This window comes from Myotis nattereri (genome assembly GCF_964212035.1).
Source record: "Myotis nattereri genome assembly, chromosome: 16".
NCBI classification, from domain to species: domain Eukaryota; kingdom Metazoa; phylum Chordata; class Mammalia; order Chiroptera; family Vespertilionidae; genus Myotis; species Myotis nattereri.
In genome coordinates this window covers 48691229-48710345 of record NC_138091.1, presented here as the reverse complement: position 1 = coordinate 48710345, position 19117 = coordinate 48691229, and the positions used below count along the sequence as shown (strand labels likewise).

The following is a 19117-nucleotide window of genomic DNA, read 5'->3' as shown; positions in this document are numbered from 1 at the left end:
ACTCCTAAATAATCAGTGGGTCAAAGAAGACTCACAAAGGAAATTAGAAAATACTTTCTGAGATGAATGAAGATGAAAACACAACATATCAAAGCCTATGAGATGTAGCTAAGCAGTGCTTAGAGCAGCAGTTCTCAACCTGTGGGTCGCAACCCCTTTGGCGGTCGAACGACCCTTTCACAGGGGTCGCCTAAGACCATCCTGCATATCAGATATTTACATGACGATTCATAACAGTAGCAACATGACAGTTATGAAGTAGCAACGAAAATAATTTTATGGTTGGGTCACAACATGAGGAACTGTATTTAAAGGGCCAGAAGGTTGAGAACCACTGGCTTAGAGAGAAATGTATAGCTATAAATGCCTATATTCATGAAAAAAAAAGAAAGGTCTCAATAAAGAACCCAATCTTTCAACTTAAGAAATCAGAAAAAGCAAACTAAACCTAAATCAGGCGTAAGGGAGGAAATAACAAAGACTAGAACGGAAATAGATAAAGTAGAGAATTTTGGAAAGAAGGAGAAAATCAATAAAACCCAAAGCTGGTAAGGGAAAGGATCAGCAAAATTGACAAACCTTCAAGTAGGCTTACCCTGATACCAAAATCACACAAACATATCACAAGAAAATAAAACTACGTTTGGGCCTATCCCTTCTCTTCTCCTGTCCATCATCTGTCAGAGCCTCTTTGGTCAAACCCACCCAGAAGCCAGAGGGCACAGCGGTTTGGGAAATGTAGTTCCCTGTGACACGGAGCAGGGCAAGGAAAGGCTGGAGACACGGCCCTCACACTTTCACTGGGTTCTGATTCCCCTGCACATGGTATTCGGTCTATAAATATTTGTTGAATCAATAAATGGCCCCTATTCCCCTGCCCTGGGCTGGGCCTTTTTTTGATCTGAAGGACTGCAGAGGGGGCTTTTTGAATGTAAATGACTCATGATTCACGATCCTATGACCAGCATGTGGGCTGGCACTCGGTCACATCTCACCCCCCTGTGTCCCTGAAAGTGCCTGTGAGGCTGCCCTAGTGGGAGGAGCAGGTGTGGGAGGGGCAGGGAAGAGGGTGGCTCTTCTCACAACTTAAAAGGGGCTCATACCACTTCCTCCCCAGACAGGGGAGCACAAGCCCGGGCCCAGCCTTCCTGTGTGGTTTCAGCTGCCCTGAGAGTGTCATGGACTTGGGTGAGTGGGGGGCCTCCGTGTGGGAGAGAACAGTCCCCAGACTGACTCTGTGGAATGGGGGTGGAGGGTGGGGGTGGAGGGTGGAGGTGGAGGATGGGGGTGGAAGGTGGAAAACCCTACCGAAGACTTAGACGTCCTGGTCTGCTTTGGTGGAAGTCAGAATGCCAGGGTGCACCTTTCAGGCCTAGGGGAGGGGGTAACCATTAGTACCAGGACAGACAAAAGGGTGGAGGTCATGTCTTTCCAGGACAGTGGGACCGAAGACGGTGGCGGGGCTGGGGTTGGCGCTGATCTGGACAGCACCTGTTCTCGCTTCAGGGTGGGGTGATGCGTGAGGCTCTTCAGACCTGTTTCACCAGGGAGAGATCCTCTGACCCTTCACTCCTCTGACTCCCACCTTACTCCCCTGCTGAATAGGAAGGAGGCTCTCCCTTCTCTTGAGGTTAGAGGAGGTGCAAATGCAAGGGGACTGCATTGTGCAAATGGTACTATGCATGCAAATGCAAGCTGGTTGTTTCTCTCTGCTGCGCATCCCACCAGCCTTGCTCCTCCCGCGTGTTAAAGGCTGGGTGGGCAACAGAAAATGGACCGGCGCGGGGCATCCAGCCTGGAGAAGTCACAGGCGGGGCCTCCAGCAGTCCCCTGCCTCACTGAGTCAGTCCCTGTTTCTACAAATGACTCTTCCCTTTAAAGAGCCCATCCTCCCATCTAACCTTGCTCTTCGCTGGAGAGAGTGCAAAGGAAGCCCTGAGTGGTTGGGAGGGGTTCGGAGGGGTCCGTCCAGCTTCGGGTACCCCGTTCATAAATCTCAGCTGTGGAGTCAGACCCTGCGGAGGTTACGAAGGCCAGGTTCCTGGATGGCTCGTTCTCACCAGCAAGCAAGCGCCACGGTGGCCTCAAAGCCACAAGGGGTTGGCTTTGAAAAGTGAAGGTTTCCTGGTGTCCTCACAACCCTCCCTGCCATACCTCAGCCTTTTGTCTTCGTCTCTGCCTTTCCCACCCGCCTACCCGTCCAGAAACCTGGGTGGACCCAGCAAAGCACTATGACAGGGTTAGAGTGGCCACCCTGCACACAGACTAGATTCCTGGAAGGCAGGGTCTGATTCTTGCATCTCTGAATCCCAGGTACTTGGGACGGAGCAGGGGCGGGGTGGGGGCGGGGGGCGGGGGGGGGGGGTCGCGGCGGGGAGAGGGAGCAGAAAATGTTTCTGGAATGAATGAATGGTGTCAAGAATTCTGAGCTATTTTAGTGTTTTCAAAATCTCTTCCACCTTCCTCTCCTCCCAGTAGCCTACCCTCTAATCCCACCCCCAGGCCACTGACACCCCCTCCCCACTGACCACAGGCACAGGATGCCCCTTCGTCCACCGTAGACCCTGTCCCCAACTCTCTGCTTGACCTCTGTGAAGGGGACCAAGCAGTGTCCCAGTGGTGGGCTGGGAAATGCTGGGCAACCGGCTCCCCAGGGTGGATGACGGCCCTGATTTGCAGTGCTTGCCAATGGCTGTAGTGTAAATTCTCCCACCATCACTGGTTTCAGGCTTCCAGCCAATATGAAACCATGAAATGACTGAACCCAGAATCGGAGAGAGATGACAGCACTGGCTGGGGAGCCCATGAAAGTCAGTTCCCGCGCACCACAGAGGGTCCTCCTCCAGGCCGAGGTTTGGGGGTGCTAGACTCACAGGCTAGATGTGGGAAGGGTTGTTGCTTTGCTCAAGTTGAGAGAGCCCAACGGCCAAGCCCGAAATACTGACGGGGAAAGCCACTGAGCAGCTCTGGTTCAGAACAGCCTTTGGACGGTTGGTGGGGCAGCAGGGAGCAAGGGGTGGGTGAGGGAGTTGAGTTTCTGTTACACAAAGTGAAAATGCCAAATCCGGGCTGAGCCGGTCTTTTTCACAATTTGAATGAACAGCCCAGAGGTGCCCTCCCCAAGAAATGTGGCCTAAGATCTCAGAATTCTCCAAAACAAAGAAAAAAATAAACCTGCCAGAGACTTCTCTCTCACAGATGACGGTCCGAGATGGCAGCAGAGAGGAATGCTGAAGGAATTCAGGGCCCATCCCCCCTGGCATTCTGGGAGCTTGGCTGGGGAGGAGGAGGATACTGCAGCCTAGAGGAGCTATTGGAAAATCTCTCCTCTTTGTTTGAGATGTCTCGGTTCCTTTCAGTCAACTAGCGATTGAGGAATTCAGGCATGACCAGCCTGCTGGGGAGAAAGTCACATATGTCACTATGCCAATGCAATAGAATGAGATACGGCACGGATGGGGTGATGGGTAAGGTGCTTACAAAGCTCAAAGAAAGAAATAGCGAACATGAGTCAGGGGGGCATTTAAGTTGGGTTTTGAAGGGTATGTAGGAGTTAGTAAACCAGTGAAAGAGCAAGAGGCCCAGGATGGGACAGGGATAGTAGACTCAGTTGCCAATAGAAACCAACAAGATAAATGTGGGACTGGCCATAAGATGAAATAAGGGAAGGGGAGCAGAGTGAACCAGAGGGTGCAAGCCCCACTTAAAGGCAGACAAACCGAATTTTTTGTAAACTCCATGCAGCCAAGCCAAGTAGCCTGGGGGCTCAGCCTGCAGGCTCCTAGATGGTCAGCTCTGGTCGTGCCAAGGAGGAAGGGAGGAAGGGAAGCAGGAGGGATGGGCAGGGCGGATCGTTAAGATTTTGTATGGCATTCCCAAGAAGTTTGGGCTTTATCCTGAAATTGATGGGGAGCCAGTGAAGATTTTTCTTTTTCAATTAGTTGAGCTACAGGGTAAGATTTGTGTTTCAGAAGTTCTGTGACAGCCAGGGGGCAGCAGAGCCTTCGGTCAGGGCAGAGGTGGGGGCTAGCTCTGAGATGATGGGGAGCTGGGGGGAAAGCAACAGCACTGGGTGACCAGTGGGATGTGGGGGAGTAAGGATTCCCTTCATGCTCCATGGAGGTCCCTGTACACAGCATGGCCCCAAAAGCCACCCCAAACTTTTCATCAGAAATGCAGGGCTACGCAGTAGGAAGAGTTCCATTCAAATCTCATATCCATCTCTGAGCAGCTGTGTGGCCCTAGGCAAGTGGCTTAACCTCTCTGGACCTCTATTTTCTGAAATATAGAGTGAGAATAACAAGGGATAACCCACAGGGTGTTATGAGAGAGATACATAACGACAAAGGAGAGGCACAGAAGAGCGGTTGGGAGTGCCGTTTCTGGGGTCAGACGGTTTAAACCCATTTCGACGGCTTGCCGGTTATGACTCTGGGGAAGTTTCTCCTCTCGCGCTGCCTCGGTTTCCCAGGGCCTACCTCACAGGGCTTTTGTGAGGATGACATGCTCATCCATGGAAGCAGGTTGGTGTATACTGAGAGCTCAAGAAGCATGAATTCCATCACTGGATAAAGCAGTTGATAACATAGTGACTGTAGATTCAGCCAGCTGCCAGCCATCCCTGCCTAGAGCCCTCTGAAAGAGAGTCCCCAGCCTCCCCCCCCCCTTCCCTGCCTCTTCCCTCCCCGTCTCTTGCCCACGAAAGAGAAACCTTGTGTTGGCAGGTGAGGAATTACAAAGAAGAAAAAGTTTGGGGTGGCTTTTGGAACCAGCGGATGGGCAGCCATGATTGCCTGGGTGGCCTGAAGGTCCTGGAAAATGTGGGGATGGACGCTGAGGGCTTGGGGGAGCGTCCAGCCAGCAATCCCCTCCTCCCACATAAGAAGGGAGTTTCTCTTGCAGGGTGGAGTGCTAGGGAATTTTCTTTTCATCATGATCATTACTAGAAACTTCAGAACCCAGAAAATACCCAACACATAAGGAAACCATTCCCCAACCCCTAAGATTTCCAGCGTTACTGGCCTCACCCGAGCTGCTGCCCAATGCCAGTTGCTTTATGACTTTGTAACAGACAGAAGTGATCTGACTCATGGCGCCAACCAGGCCCCCTCTGCCACACACCAGAGTTCCCCTAACTTCCCATTCGGCTACCTGACTCGAAAATGCCCTGTTCTGATCCTACAAGATCCCTGCTCATTGGTCGTCTCCAACACACCTGGAACGAGAAGTCACCTACACACACACACACACACACACACACACACACACACCCCTACCCTAGACAGTGGAAAAAGGAATGGGACGGGGCCCAGGAGAAGGGGCGTACGAGTAAAATAGAAACGTAGGCCTTCCTCCTCATATTTCATTCGTTGTGACTTATCAAAACTTTGAGGTTTCTCGGTTCTCACTGACAGTCAGAGCGGGCTTTCTCTAGAGTAACCAGAAGACGCGGGTTTAAAGAAACCTCGAGCGCTTCACATCGAGATGAGTCAGTGGAGGATGGGCGGTGCGTCGTTGGCCCCTGAAGAGAGAGTGGTTAGGGCAGAACACGGACAGCGGCTCAGGGGCTCCCGGGGCGGTTCAGCCAGAAAGGGGAATGAGAGAGAGGAACTACGGTGTTGTACAAGGACCCACGTTCTCCCCGGGGCCGCAGACACTCACACGCAAGCTGGGGACAGTGGGGCGGTGGGTGCCTGTCCCAAGAAATGGAAGACACAGCAAGGAGGGCAGGTCCAGGTAGACAGCTGAGGGCCTGACTGCCATGCTGACCAGCAGGGACTTCCTCCCTGGGGGTGGGTGGCGAAGTCCTAAGGATTTAGAAGGAGGGTGGTAGTCGGGGGGTTTGGGGGGGGGGGTGTTACAGCCAAGGAATGATTTAGGAACATGTCTAGCAGTAACGTGCAGTACGCCTTGCTTGCGGTGAGAGAAACAGCTAGTCTATTCACGTGGCTCGATGCCAGTCCTTCCCCCAGGGACCCCCAAGCCCAAGGCGGACTCTCCAATTCCAAACCCCCCCCCCCCTCGGGCAGTCCCTCTGGAAAACATTCCCTGCGACTCGGGTGTCGTGCTGCGGGATTTCCAGCAGGTGGTGCTGTGGCCAAGGACTCAGATTCGCTGGGAATGGGCTCCCGCCTCTTGGGAAGCCGGAGCCGATGAGAACGCAAGGCAGTCTCCCCGAAGGTGTTTAAAGCGGGGCCCCCACCTCTTCCAGGTCCCAGCCGAGAGGAGAGGGGCGCCGGGCCTGTAAGCCCTGGCTTGGCACCCATGGATGTTCCCTGCGGGCCAGGCCTGAGGGGCACGTCCTGGGGAGGGGGCCCAGAGCTGAAGCAGGCACAGTTCCTTTCTCGGGGTGCTCCCAGGCTGCGGGGTGAGACAAGACTTCTGTACAAACCACCCTGCGGCCTGTCCTGCTCGGCCCTCGGAGGAAATGAGCTCCAGGCCCGGGACCCAGCTCAGCCACAGAGCAGAAGTGAGCAGCCAAGTGCCTGTCCTCCGTCCGCCACACATCAGGCCTCTGCTCACCTGGGCTCTCAAGGCTGCTCAGGCCCAAGGAGAGCCTCCTGGGTTCCGGGGCGACCCCAGGCTCCGACCCCTGCTCTGGGCCAGGTCTCTCCCACAGCCGGCCTCCTGGTCCCCTTCTACCCAGAGCCCCGGCTCTGAATCAGAAACAACTTAAGGAAGAGGAGGCGTGTACACACCTCAGTCAAGCAAAAAACTCGCAGCTCCCTCAGGGACTGGTCCCCGTCCTGCCACGGTCCCCCCGGACAGCGTCCCCTCGGCCAGCTGGAACCTCCTCCCTGGGCGGGCACGCCCGGCATTCGTTCTTCTACTTACTCGTCCGCTCCCAACGCCTGGGCACCAGCTCCCAGGTCCTGGGCCTGCGCCGGGGAAAAGGGAATCGGTCCCTGCCCCAAAGACAGGCTGAGGGGTGGGCCAGGTGACTGGATGGATGTCAACCGAATGAAGGGGTGTGGGGAGCCCCATGAAATACTCTTTCATCCATTCCTGAGAGGCCAGTAAGTGTAGGGGGGACACACACACACACACACACACACACACACACACATCCCGCTACCACCACACCTCAGGGCCTTCCTTGCCTCCTGGGAGCAGGAAGGAGGAGACCATTCAGACCCAAGAGTCAAGATCAGTTGACACTCAACCTTGAGGGTAGGTCTGGGCCAGGGTGGACTCTCTGACCCCAAACGAGGCCCTGAAGAGCCAAGAAAGGGGAGACTGCTCTGCGTCCTCCTCTGCTCCTTTCGGGGACCTCGCCGCAGAGGAGGGAGAGGAGGTGAGGGCAGCGCGTCCGGGCAGCCAGCCAGGGTGCTCCGAGGCACAGTCTGGTTCTGATGTTCTCTTTCGGCAAAGGCAGCGCCCGGAGCAGGTGACGAAAGCGCCATCAGCATCTCTATCTCGCGGTTTCCTTCAATAACAAAGAGCTGACCCTGCCCAGCACTAACGCTCTCGCCTTGCCTCCTGCAGGGAAGCCCATGAAGAGCGTGCTGGCCGTGGCTCTCCTTGTCATTTTCCAGGTGAGGTCTCTTCCCCGCTCCACACCCCTGTCCCCCAGCTCACCCCTCCCACGTCCAGGGTTCTGGTGGAGCAGCTGGGCATTTGCTGGAAGGAAACAGACCCAGACACGAACCCACTCGCCACTCATTAGGCTGACGGCCGCCCCTCTCCATCTGCTGGTCGACCCTAGCGAGTCTTTACTCCATTTAAATGAAAACCTGAGGGAAAGAAGTGACCACCACCTTCCCCACCCACTTCCTCTGTCCCCACCCCACAGACAAACATGCGGAGCACACCCCGCTCCGGCTGAGCTCTCAGAGAGAGGGGAGCTTTGTGCCAGGTTCATGAGCTTTGCACGTATGTGCGCACACCCTGTGCATGTGCAGCTTCGTATGTTTCCGTGAGCTGAGAAAAGAGCCTTTAGTGTGGTGGCCTGGTTACTATCCTCTCACCCCAAGCTGCCTCCCTCCCCAACCTCCATCCAAGGCTCCCCTAGAAGCCCAGTTCCCTTTCGTGAAATAGAGACGCATCTGCACTCCACCGGAGGGGGGCATGCAAGGGGCCCAGGATCCTGGGAGCGGGAGTGGGTGGAGGAGTGAACGCCGCAGGAGGAAGGGCCTCCGGTTTCCAAGGCTTTGCTTCTCAATCCCAGAAGTGGAGACAGAAAACCGGCCCCCATCCATCCGTCCAGACGTAGAAGAGACTGTAACTCATGGAGTCCACTCTCCCCGCTTTGTTGGGGTGAGGGCTGCCTTGGAGGGGGAGGGGGGCAGCTGAGACCAGAGCGGGGGAGGCACTGCTTCAGAATTGGCTCTTCCCCAGGTCTGGAGGCCGGAGGGGCGGCTTTCCAGGCGCTCTGGCCAGAGGCAGGCCCCACGCTGGGCCCTGTTCCCAAAACCCCAACCCAGAGGCCCCCGGAGCTTGGGCTGCAGCCCACAGCCTGGCCCCCTTCCCCAGCCCCACTCCCTGCCTCCCGCTCCCCTGTTTCCAGGACTCCGAGGGGCTGTATTACTACCCTGGAGGCTGGAAGGCGGGGGAGGGGGAGGGACAGCTGGGACTCCTTCTTCTCTTTACCGGGGTGGATGGAGGTGGCTCAGATGGGGCAGGAAGTGGTGGGGCTGTGGGCTGCAGAGGCCTCAAGCTTGGTGGCTCATGGGGGAGGTGGGTAGGAAAGGGGGGAAGCGAAGGCAGGGGTTGTGGGGAGCACACTTCATAGAGACTGCGTGGACGGCCCTCCAGGAAGATCCAGAACCCCCATGTCCAGGGGCCCCAGACCTAAGGCCTCGGGCCTTACTGTGGATAGTCCTCTAAGACGTCCAGGCAGCAATCGTGCCCGAGGAGGGAAAAGAAGCTGCTACTGACTTTTCTTTTTGTGATAACAAAACCCAGAGAAGAGGCCCCTGGGCATTATTGTCCGCGCATCCCGTCCCTGGAGCAGGACAGTGATGACTCCAGATTGGAAGTGAGAAAGACAGACAGGGCACAGGGAAGCGGGGAGACTGGCCTCCACCTCTGGCCTGGAAGCCCTGAGCGAGCCACATGGCTTCTCCCAGAGCCTGCCTCCCTGTCCTCATCTTTAAAGTCCCTCCAGCTCCCCAGCTGTATGAAAACCCATCGTGGTGAGCTGCCCAGAGCCCTGTCCCGGAGGAGGGACCACCAGCTTCCAGCCCAGCTCCCCCACAGTCCGGGCTCAGCCGTCACTGTGTCGCTGAGCAGGGAGGCCTGAGCAGCCGCCGAGCCCGCCTTCATGGCTAAACTCACAGCAGGCCGCCCAAACCTTCTCCCGGCCCTGCAGACAGGCTTTCAGAAGCCCCGAGCAGAGCCCTGCTGGTCGGGATCTGCCTGGAGACTGCGAGGAAGAGAGGCGGAGAGGTGGGAGGAGACGGTGGGAGACAGAGCTGTGCTTCCTTCCGAGGCTCCAAGGGGACCGATCACAGCTGAGGAGGCCAAGTTCAGTGCGCTGGGCACGCGTTGCCTGAGCCCTGCTGTGTCCCCTGCACTGTGTCCCCGGCCCCAGGGGTCCATAAAAGTCTTCAAGTCGCTCGCCATCCATGGTCACGGCAGCCTGTCCCACACCAGAGCGAGCCTTTGCCTTCCTCTCTCCTCACTCCAGCCTCTGCTCATCCTTAACGTCCAGGTGGATTTTCCCTCCAAAGCTGAGGTGTTGTGTAGGCCCCCTTCTGGAAAGCTCTTTCCGCCAGGTTCTGAAGGAGGCGCAAGAGGAAAGACCAGGCTCCCACAAAATAACACCTCTGCGGAGACCAGTGGGTGCCTAACCTGGGAGAGGTACCGCACAACAACCACAGGAAGGGGATGGTGTCCGTCTCCATTTCACAGAGGAGGGAACTCAGGCTCAGAGAGATGCAGTGTGTTTAACGATCTCACGGCTCGGCTGACCTCGAAGCCAGACTATTTCCAGTCCACTGTCAGCACCTTGTTGGTTTCAAACAAAGAACCACCTGGAAAGTTCAGGAAAACAGAGTCCTGGGCCCCGCGCCCTGAGATTCTGGTGCAGGAGGTGTCAGGTGGGGTCCAAGAGCGTGCAGGTGACGGGATGGGGATGATGCTGACGGTAGGGACCACACTTTGAAGGCCCGGCTCTGGGCAATCCCAGGGCAGCGAGACTGTGACCCACTCAGCTAAGCTGGACGGTGTTTCCCTGTTTCCCTCCCCCACAGGTGTGCCTGTGCCAAGATGAGGTCACGGACGATTACATCGGAGAGAACACGACGGTGGACTACACCCTGTTCGAGGCCGTGTGCGACAAGAAGGAAGTGCGGGACTTTAAGGCCTGGTTCCTGCCAGCCATGTACTCCGTCATCTGCTTCGTGGGTCTGCTGGGCAACGCGCTGGTCGTGCTGACCTACATCTACTTCAAGAGGCTCAAGACCATGACCGATACCTACCTGCTCAACCTGGCCGTGGCGGATATGCTCTTCCTCCTGACCCTTCCCTTCTGGGCGTACAGCGCAGCCAAGTCCTGGGTCTTCGGTGTCCACATTTGCAAGCTCATCTTTGCCGTCTACAAGATAAGCTTCTTCACCGGCATGCTCCTGCTCCTCTGCATCAGCATCGACCGCTACGTGGCCATCGTGCAGGCCGTCTCGGCCCACCGGCACCGGGCCCGCGTCCTTCTCATCAGCAAGCTCTCCTGTGTGGGCATCTGGGTGCTGGCCACGGTGCTGTCCATCCCAGAGATGCTGTTCAGCAACATCCTGAGGAGCAACAGCGAGCAAGCCTTTCGGTGCTCTCTCGTCACCGACCAGGTGGAGGCCCTGATCGCCATCCAGGTGGCCCAGATGGTGGTGGGCTTTCTGATCCCCCTGGTGGCCATGAGCTTCTGCTACCTGGTCATCATCCGCACCCTGCTCCAGGCCCGCAACTTCGAGCGCAACAAGGCCATCAAGGTGATCATCGCCGTGGTGGTGGTCTTCGTCGCTTTCCAGCTGCCCTACAACGGGGTGGTCCTGGCCAAGACGGTGGCCAACGCCAACAGCACCACCACCTGTGAGCTCAGCAAGCAGCTCAACATTGCCTACGATATCACCTACAGCCTGGCCAGCGTGCGCTGCTGCGTCAACCCTTTCCTGTACGCCTTCATCGGCGTCAAGTTCCGCAACGACCTCTTCAAGCTCTTCAAGGACTTGGGCTGCCTCAGCCAGGAGCGGCTGCGGCAGTGGTCTTCCTGCCGGCACACCCGGCGCTCCTCCATGAGTGTGGAGGCCGAGACCACCACCACCTTCTCCCCGTAGAGGCTTCTCTGCCTGGACTTGAGGGAACCTCTCCCGGGACCCCCCCGGGTCGGGGACGGGGAGCAGATGACATGACTCAGGACCCAAAAGCTGCTGAGGGGAAAGGAAGTTCTGGCTCTTCAAGTTCATCTCATGGCGAAAACGCATGCCACCCAAGACAGACCATCATCAGAAGACAGATGCCCAACCCCAGCTACCTCAACCAAGTTGGCAGGGACGTGGCTGGTGAGCTACCAGACCCGGCCACACTCCAGCACCAAAAAACCAAAAAACCAAAAGTGAAAGCGGAGAAAGTTCACACCTCCTGGAGCCAAGGGATGGGCGCTGGTGAGGGTTTGGGCGGTACGAGGGCCCGGGGAGCCCTCCGCATGAACCCTCACGGGCTCAGGCGAGGTCTTCCAGAAAACAAGACGGTGTCTCCAAGACCGGAGGCGATGGGGAAACTTCTTGGCTGGGCAAGGAAAGGGAGACGCCAGCGAACGCTCTGCATCCCTCCCTCCGCCTCTCTTTTTCCACTGTCCTCCGAGCCAGCGAGAAATGGCAGCTTCCAAGCCTCCCTAAAAGCACACTTGCCTCTCGCCTGCTGCCTCTCCTGGGGCGGCCGCCCTCCCAGGCCCTCCGCGGTTCCTGCAGGCCAAGCCAGCTGCCTCCGGGCCGGCCAAAGCCATGTGCCCAGCCCCGGCTCTGGGGCGGGAGTGACGCGTGGCCAGACCTTCTCGGGTGTCTCAGCTCTGCTAGGATGGAGGAGAGGGCCAAGAGCAAGGCGAGGGGCCGGGGTGGGGGGACAGTGCTGGCTGCCAGAAGGCCAACGTGCTGCTGCTTTGTTCTTTGTCACCGGGACAAAGTACTGTCACCCTGTTCTGCTTTCAATTCACGAAGAGAGCACATCTTACTCAAATAAACGTTTTCCCTTGAGGAAACAACAGCTTTAAAAGAAAGGGGGGAAATTTTTCTTTTTTGGTAAATGGCAAATGAGTGTGTTGTTTTGCAAACCCCCACGCCCCACCTGACCTCGCCCTACCCCCACTTCCCTCTTCCCCTCCCCGTCTTCATTTCTCAGAGCTGCTCAGAGCCAGAGGTCTGAGCTGTATAGGCTCCGCGCCATCCAATGACAGGGGCCCCGGAGCGTCTTGCGGACAGCCTTCCAGGGCTCATGGGAGAGGAATGAAGTCTCCTGTGGTCAGCAGTGACCCGGAAACACGGGTCTGAGCAGAGCTTTGGGGAGAACCAAGTTGTCCCTCTCCCCTCGGTGGCTGGGAACTCTCGCTGCCCCTCAGCAGCACATGGATATGGAAACTGGTCTGTCCCAGATCAGCCTGGAGCTACAGCCCTGACCCTGGGTCAGTCCCTCAGGCTCCAGAACTGGTGTTTAGAGGGAGGGCCTCCTCCTGGGCACAGAGAGCACAGCACGCTGGATGAAGGGGGCTCGGGATGGGCCCATAGGAGAGGCTGCACCCTTTGCTGGATGCTTGAGAGCCAGGTCTGCCCATCACCCTCCGCTCTGGCCGCCGCTGCAGCCATGGCCTTCCAGGGTAGGGATGCCCATCATGGAGGGGCAGGGGGCAGGAGCAGCCACGGCCCACACAGGCCCGGGACCCATGTGCCTGGGTGCCCTGCTGTCTGCCCCACGCTCTGATTTCTTCAAGCCAGAGAGGTCAGTCCAACCTGTGGTGTATGAGGAGGTATCAGAAGGAGCCAGCACTGTAACAGCTCGGGGGACGGGGAGGGAGGCCTGGGAGGGAGTGGGGCCTGGACACTCATGCTAAAGGTGACTCGGTCGGTTTTCCAGGGTGAAGTGAAGCTGCCAGGTCACGAAGCCCGTGCTCTAATCTCGTAAGCACATTGCATGACCCTCCTCCGAGGGATGCACTGGCCACGGTTTGTCCAACGGGCTGCAAGCCAGGACCCGGTGCCCTGGGAGAATGAGCCTGGCATGGACACAGTGACCCAGCCCCGCAGCGGCACTGAACATTAAAGATGCAACTGTGTGCGTGCAAGCGAGTGTGGGCGAGGGGTGATCCCAGCGTGCCGGTGGGGCCCCGAGGGGGGCGCGCCTGGTGCCCGCGGGTGCGCACACCCTGGCGAGGCTACGGTGGGGAAAAGGCCCTCCGTTCCTGAAGGGAGGAGGGTAACAGCGCGGTCAGGAACAGGAAGCCAGGCCAGCCGCACACACATGCCACCTCGGCTCCAAATACTTTTTTCTAAAATAACTGGACATCTCCAAGTATTTACAAAGACAACAAAACCCCCACCAGCGTGAATGCCCCAACTGCTGGCGTCCTCACCCTGGCTAGCTGCTGGCCTAGCCCTGCTCCCTGGCCCGACACTCTCCTATACCTACCCTGAGCTTTGGGGGACCCCTGGGAAGAAGAACCAGATTCACTGTGGAACACACACACCCCCAGGGCCTCTCCTCCCCCCTCTCTCTGTCTCTTTCTCTCTCTGCTTGCTTCATGTACTGCCCCATCTCCCCAGGCTCATGGCCCACACAGCCCCTTCCTGTCTCCTGCAGCTGTCCCCTTCTCTCCATCGCCAGCCCCTGGTCCCCTCATCCTCCCTGGCTACAACCCCAGGCCCCAAATCTGTCATTTCAGCCAGAAGCACCGCACTTCACAAAGCATGGACTCCCGGAGCTGCGAGGGACTCAAACACCTACTGGTCCAGCACCCAGTCCTCCTCTAGATCGGGACATTGAGGCCCAGAGGGAGGAACTGACTTGCTGAAAGAGACACTGCAGTGCAGGGATGTTGGATAAACTTGCTTTGGGGCCCTGGCGCTCTGGCAGGACTCGGGAGGTGGGTGGGGGAGAACAGGGCTCCCGAGCCTGGCTTTCCGCTGTGGCTCCCCTGCTCCGAGGCTCAGATTTCTCAACCGCGAAATGGAGAGGATTTGGCAAACGTTTAGCAGGGGCCCTGGAATGCGGAGTGTGGTGGTGAGGAGCAGGCGCGCTGCAGCCAGACTGCCTGGTTTGAATCACAGCGGCACGACTTGGGCTGCTTCCTTAGCCTCTCTGTGCCTCGGTTTCCTTGTCTGTGTAATGGGGATAACCACAGTACCTACGTCCTGGGGTTGTGGTGAGGGGAAAAGCATCTATATGTGTAAAATGCCTAGGAATGCTTATAAAAGTGTTGCTGATCATCACTGAGATGTTTAATAAATGGTAGCTAAAAAAAAACACCCACCAAAAACAGGAAAAAAAACAGATGCTAACCCAGCGGTTCTCAACCTGTGGGTGGCGACCCCCAAGGGTCGAACGACCCTTTCACAGGGGTCGCCTAACTACATCCTGCATATCAGATATTTACATTACAATTCATAACAGTAGCAACATTACAGTTATGAAGTAGCAACGAAAATAAGTTTATGGTTGGGTCACAACATGAGGAACTGTATTAAAGGGTCGCAGCATGAGGAAGGTTGAGAACCACTGTGCTAACCGCAAGGAAACCAAAATCAATTCCTTCGCCCCATCTCCACACCCCCACACCCCCACACACTTTGTAAGTCTGGCTGGAGGGTAACTTTGAGATTAGTCTGTCCTTCCCACCAACCCTGCAGCTGAGTCAATGAGGCCCAGAGCGGGGACTTGCTCACCTGAGGTCTCTCAGGAGCTCGTGGCAATGCTAGAACTCGGACCCGGGCTCCGAGCTCCCATCCAGCGCTCTCCCCCCAGACCTCCTCATTCCTTTGCTCCCCCTGCACACCCACCCTGGCACCCACCCTCATCCAGACCTCCCAGCTCTTCTCTGGCAGGCACTGTCCCCCTCGTCCTGTGGCCAGGGCCCTCTCCCTCTTACCCAGTCCCCATCCTTGCCATTGGGTGTGGGAGAGCGAAGTGCAATGGAAATACGGAGATCAGGCAGCTGATATTTTAAAGCAGCGGTTCTCAACCTGTGGGTCGCGACCCCTTCACAGGGGTCGCCTAAGACCATCGGAAAACACATATATAATTACATATCGTTTCGTGATTCATCACGATGCTTTAATTATGTTCACTTTGTAACCATGAAATTGGGGGTCACCACAACATGAGGAACTGTATTAAAGGGTCGCGGCATCAGGAAGGTTGAGAACCGCTGTAAAAAAGGAAGGATCCTCCCTGGGACTTGGGTTCTCGGTTGCATTTCTGTGTTGAGGGTGAAGAGTTGGAGGCAGGATAAACAGACCCGCAGGGGTGACAGGGGTGAAGGCAGAAGAGATGGGGAGGAGGGAGCAAATATGAGTGGGGAGCAGAAGGCAGGGGAAAGTGAGGCAGGGCTGGTTTCTAGGGACTACAAGGTGGGGCTGGACGTAGAGAGTATTCTAGGAAAGATGCCCTCACCTACAAGCACACACACAGCTTCCAGGGCCCCCAGTCCCGGGCGGAGAGAGGGGCTGTATTAGTCTCAGAGACAGGTGGGCCCGGGGCCTTCTTTGCGGAGAAGGGGCTCGGTTTCCCTCATCTGAGCTCCTAGAAAAACCCCAGGAGGGGAGGGAAAGGGGGTGAGGCCTCTCCTCCAACTCAAAAGGTCGACCCTGTCAGCCCGCCCAGTCCTCACCTCTGGGAACAGATGTCCCAGAGGTGCAGCAGGCAGGCGCAGCCTCATTACCCATAACCCCACCGCTACCCCTGCACTGTCTGTCTTGGGCCCAGAAAGAGACCCAGACCTGGGATCCGCAGCCCCCAGCTCGCCAGCCAGGGCAGCCCTAGACTAACGCAAGGCAACCGATCCCGTCGGAAATCAGAAATGGCCCTGACCGGTTTGGCTCAGTGGATAGAGCGTCGGCCTGCGGACTGAAGGGTCCCCGGTTCGATTCCGGTCAAGGGCATGTACCTTGGTTGCAGGCACATCCCCAGTAGGGAGTGTGCAGGAGGCAGCTGATCGATGTTTCTCTCTCATCGATGTTTCTAACTCTCTATCCCCCTCCCTTCCTCTCTGTAAAAAATCAATAAAGTATATTTTTAAAAAAAGAAGAAGAAATGAGGGGACGTGAATGTTCCCACAGCTCCTCTGCGTGTGAGCACGCAGCCCGATTCAGACTGCTCTGCTGCTGTCAGTCCCTCCCACGTTTATTTTGAGAACAACCATAACCTTATTTTTATCTATTGTTCATTAACCCCAAGGAATTCACTTGCTGGGCTGTTCCATGTGTCACAGTGACCGCTACAAAGTCTGGCCTCCGCGTTCCCATCCCTCTGTAAATAAACATCTCCCACACGCAGGAGCGTGGCTCAGGGCGGGGGTCAGGCTTTGCCCGGCTCTGACCAGCTCCGCTCCCTGATGGCGCAATAGGTCCCGAGGTCAGACCTCTGCGCCCTGGGTCCTGGCAAGGAGGCCGGTGAGGAAACAGGACTTGCGTCTTCTCGTGCCTGTGTCAGAGCTTGCTTCGGCCGGAACAGTTTATATTTGTTCTAAGTAAATAGCTGACGTGCAGTTCGGCAGATGCTGCCGATGAAATGCCCCCCCAAACCTTTTTCCAATGTTTAAAAAGAGGCCTGGAAATGCAGGCACATGCATCTTGTTTATGCAAACTGCACTCCAGTGACTGGAGCAGGCACGTGATCACGTGCAAAGGCCCAGGGGTGCGTTCTTCCCAGGCCCGGGGCGGAGGGGGTTGTTTCCATGGAGTGGCTGGAGGCCTGTGGTCAAGCCAGGAGCCAGGAGTCAGTCACCTGGGCTTCCTCCCTCACTGCCCTCTTGCCTGCACTAACATCTCTTTCCACCACCTACCTTCTCCTCCCACCGCCATCTCAGGGACGTCCAGCTGCCCGAGGGATGCTGAGGGCAACCTCTGGACTAGGGGGTCCAGGGAAAGAAGAGCAAGGAGGACGAGGGGACGCTCTGAACCTGGGTGGTTCGCGGAGACACCCTCCACCTTCATCTTTATCTTCAGAACAAGAGTAGGGCCTAGACGCACCTGGATTCTTCAATCCTTGGTCAAAGGCAGAACTTGGATTTTTGTCCAAGAACTAACCTGCTCTGCCCCCAGCCTCCTTTCAGTAACCCTACCCTTGTCTAGGCTCCCGAACCGCCAAACATGAGGAGAGCATGGACTGACAAGAGCCTGTGAGTGCTCATGCTGGGCGAGTCGGACAGAGCGTAGGTGACAGCGGGGCTGGGGGTGTCACAGAAGGGACTGCAGAAATCCCAGAGCCTGGGGTGGAAGAGGCCTGGGGTGGAAGAGGCCTTGAGGAAGGGGAGGGGGCCTAGCTTAGGAGGGGGCTGGGCTCACATGAGTGCCTGTAATGTGCCAGGGCCAACAGGTGCAGAAGCGGAGGTGTATGAGACTTACCTGAGCTAACACAGCCCGCAAGAATAACTACAAGTTTATTCGGACGTTATCATGCACTTCACACTCTAGTAAGTATCATATCTTATTGAATCCTCACAACAACCCCCACCCTCACCCAGAGTTCCATTTTACCAATAAGGAAGTTGAGGCTCAGAGAGGTTAAGCAACTTTGCCAAAATCACACAGCTATTACATGGTAAAGTACCACGTGATTCTGACTAGTTCTAGCTGGCCTCTAAAGCTCACACTCTTACCACTCTACTCCACTCCACTCCACTCCACTCCACGGGCCAGCTAAAGAGTTGTTTATTCACTACCAAACGTGGATATGGAGCCCTTACTTTGTGACGGGCACTATGCCAATTTTCTCAAGATGTGCCAGCCAACGCTTTTCAAAATCTACTGGATGGAGAGCTCTGACCTGGGAGGGGGGAGATTCAAATAACAAAGATAGAGTCTGACCTGCCAGAGGGATGGGACCCCACGGCCGGGCAGCAACCAAGACTTTTCTGAGAGCTTAGTCTCCCCTTCTCCCCTCCAGGCCCTGCCCCTCACCCAGGCCCCTCCACAGGCCGCCTGCAGGGCTGCACACTCTGGGAGGCAGGGGCCCTGGCTCTGCCCTAGACTCCCTGGGCATCACGGGCGGGTCACGTTCTCTCTCTGGGCCTCCATCTGCATAGCTGTGAAATGAGGAAGCTGGACCCAATGGGTTCATCCCTTCCAGCTTTGATGTGCTGCAGGTACCTTGCCTGGGTGGGGTCAGCGGGCAGGGCTCCGCGTTGATGCCTGGAAGAGGTGCAGGATGAGTGAGTGGGTGAGGGGCTGAGGAAGCTGCCCCACCCCCTGCTGTGGTTTCTGGTGGGGCCACGATGGCAGCAGGGGGAGGGAAGTGTTTGTCACCCTTTCCAACAAAGGCAGTAAAACAAAAGAAACCCAGGGCACTCTGGGAGCAGGCAGCAGAGGCGCCAAAAATAAAGCACAGGGCACACCTTTCCTTTGACAGGCACCTGCAGCTGCTGAGGGCCTGGCCTGGGGGCCGTGAGAAAGGGTTCAGAACACACTCACATATACGACTGGCTTCACGGGCCTGAGACCTGCACGGTCACACGGTCACACGGGCTCCTGCACTCGGAAGGGCCCTCCCTGGATTTAATGCTTGGCTGTCTCTGCCTCAAAACTCTTAATGTTTGAGCAAGAGGCCCCGCATTTACATTTTGCACTGGGCCATGCAAGTCCTGCAGCCAGTCCTGCTGCTGTACATTCACAAGCACATACATTCACAACATGCTTAAGAAGCACACATTTATAAACAGGAGTGCATACACTGCACACAGACACACAAGCACAAATACGTGCACATACCTCCCTACGTCTGGCAATATTCCCCTCGTCCCACATGCACTCCCAGTGTAGCACGCACACATGACCCGGGGGCTGTGGACACCCACCAGTAACACTTCGACACCTGAAGCTCGCCCACTGCCCATTGGCGCCGTTCAATTGACTTAACTTCAGGGGGCTACAGAACAAAGCTCTGGGGCCCTGGCTGGGAGGTGTGCATGGATGCCATGTGCACA

At 56.7% G+C, this 19117-nt stretch overlaps 1 protein-coding gene across 2 annotated transcripts; it reads left to right on the top strand.

Moving 5' to 3' along the window:
* Window positions 1-1115: 1115 nt before the first annotated feature.
* On the top strand, window positions 1116-12223 carry CCR7 (C-C motif chemokine receptor 7). 2 transcript variants are annotated; one of them, XM_081109764.1, is made up of 3 exons: window positions 1116-1188; window positions 7486-7535; window positions 9629-12223. In XM_081109764.1, the coding sequence occupies exon 3, from the start codon at window positions 10323-10325 to the stop codon at window positions 11265-11267; it is 945 nt and encodes a 314-aa protein (XP_080965890.1). In that variant the 5' UTR covers window positions 1116-1188; window positions 7486-7535; window positions 9629-10322; the 3' UTR covers window positions 11268-12223. The 2 variants fall into 2 exon arrangements, with proteins under 2 accessions (XP_080965890.1, XP_080965889.1); XM_081109763.1 differs by having other exon boundaries at window positions 1122-1188; window positions 10194-12223.
* The last annotated feature ends 6894 nt before the right edge of the window (window positions 12224-19117 follow it).

Coding starts and splice junctions, on each gene's coding strand:
- CCR7 (XM_081109763.1), top strand. Junction 7,536..10,193: donor CTCTCCTTGTCATTTTCCAG/GTGAGGTCTCTT, acceptor CCTCCCCCACAG/GTGTGCCTGTGCCAAGATGA.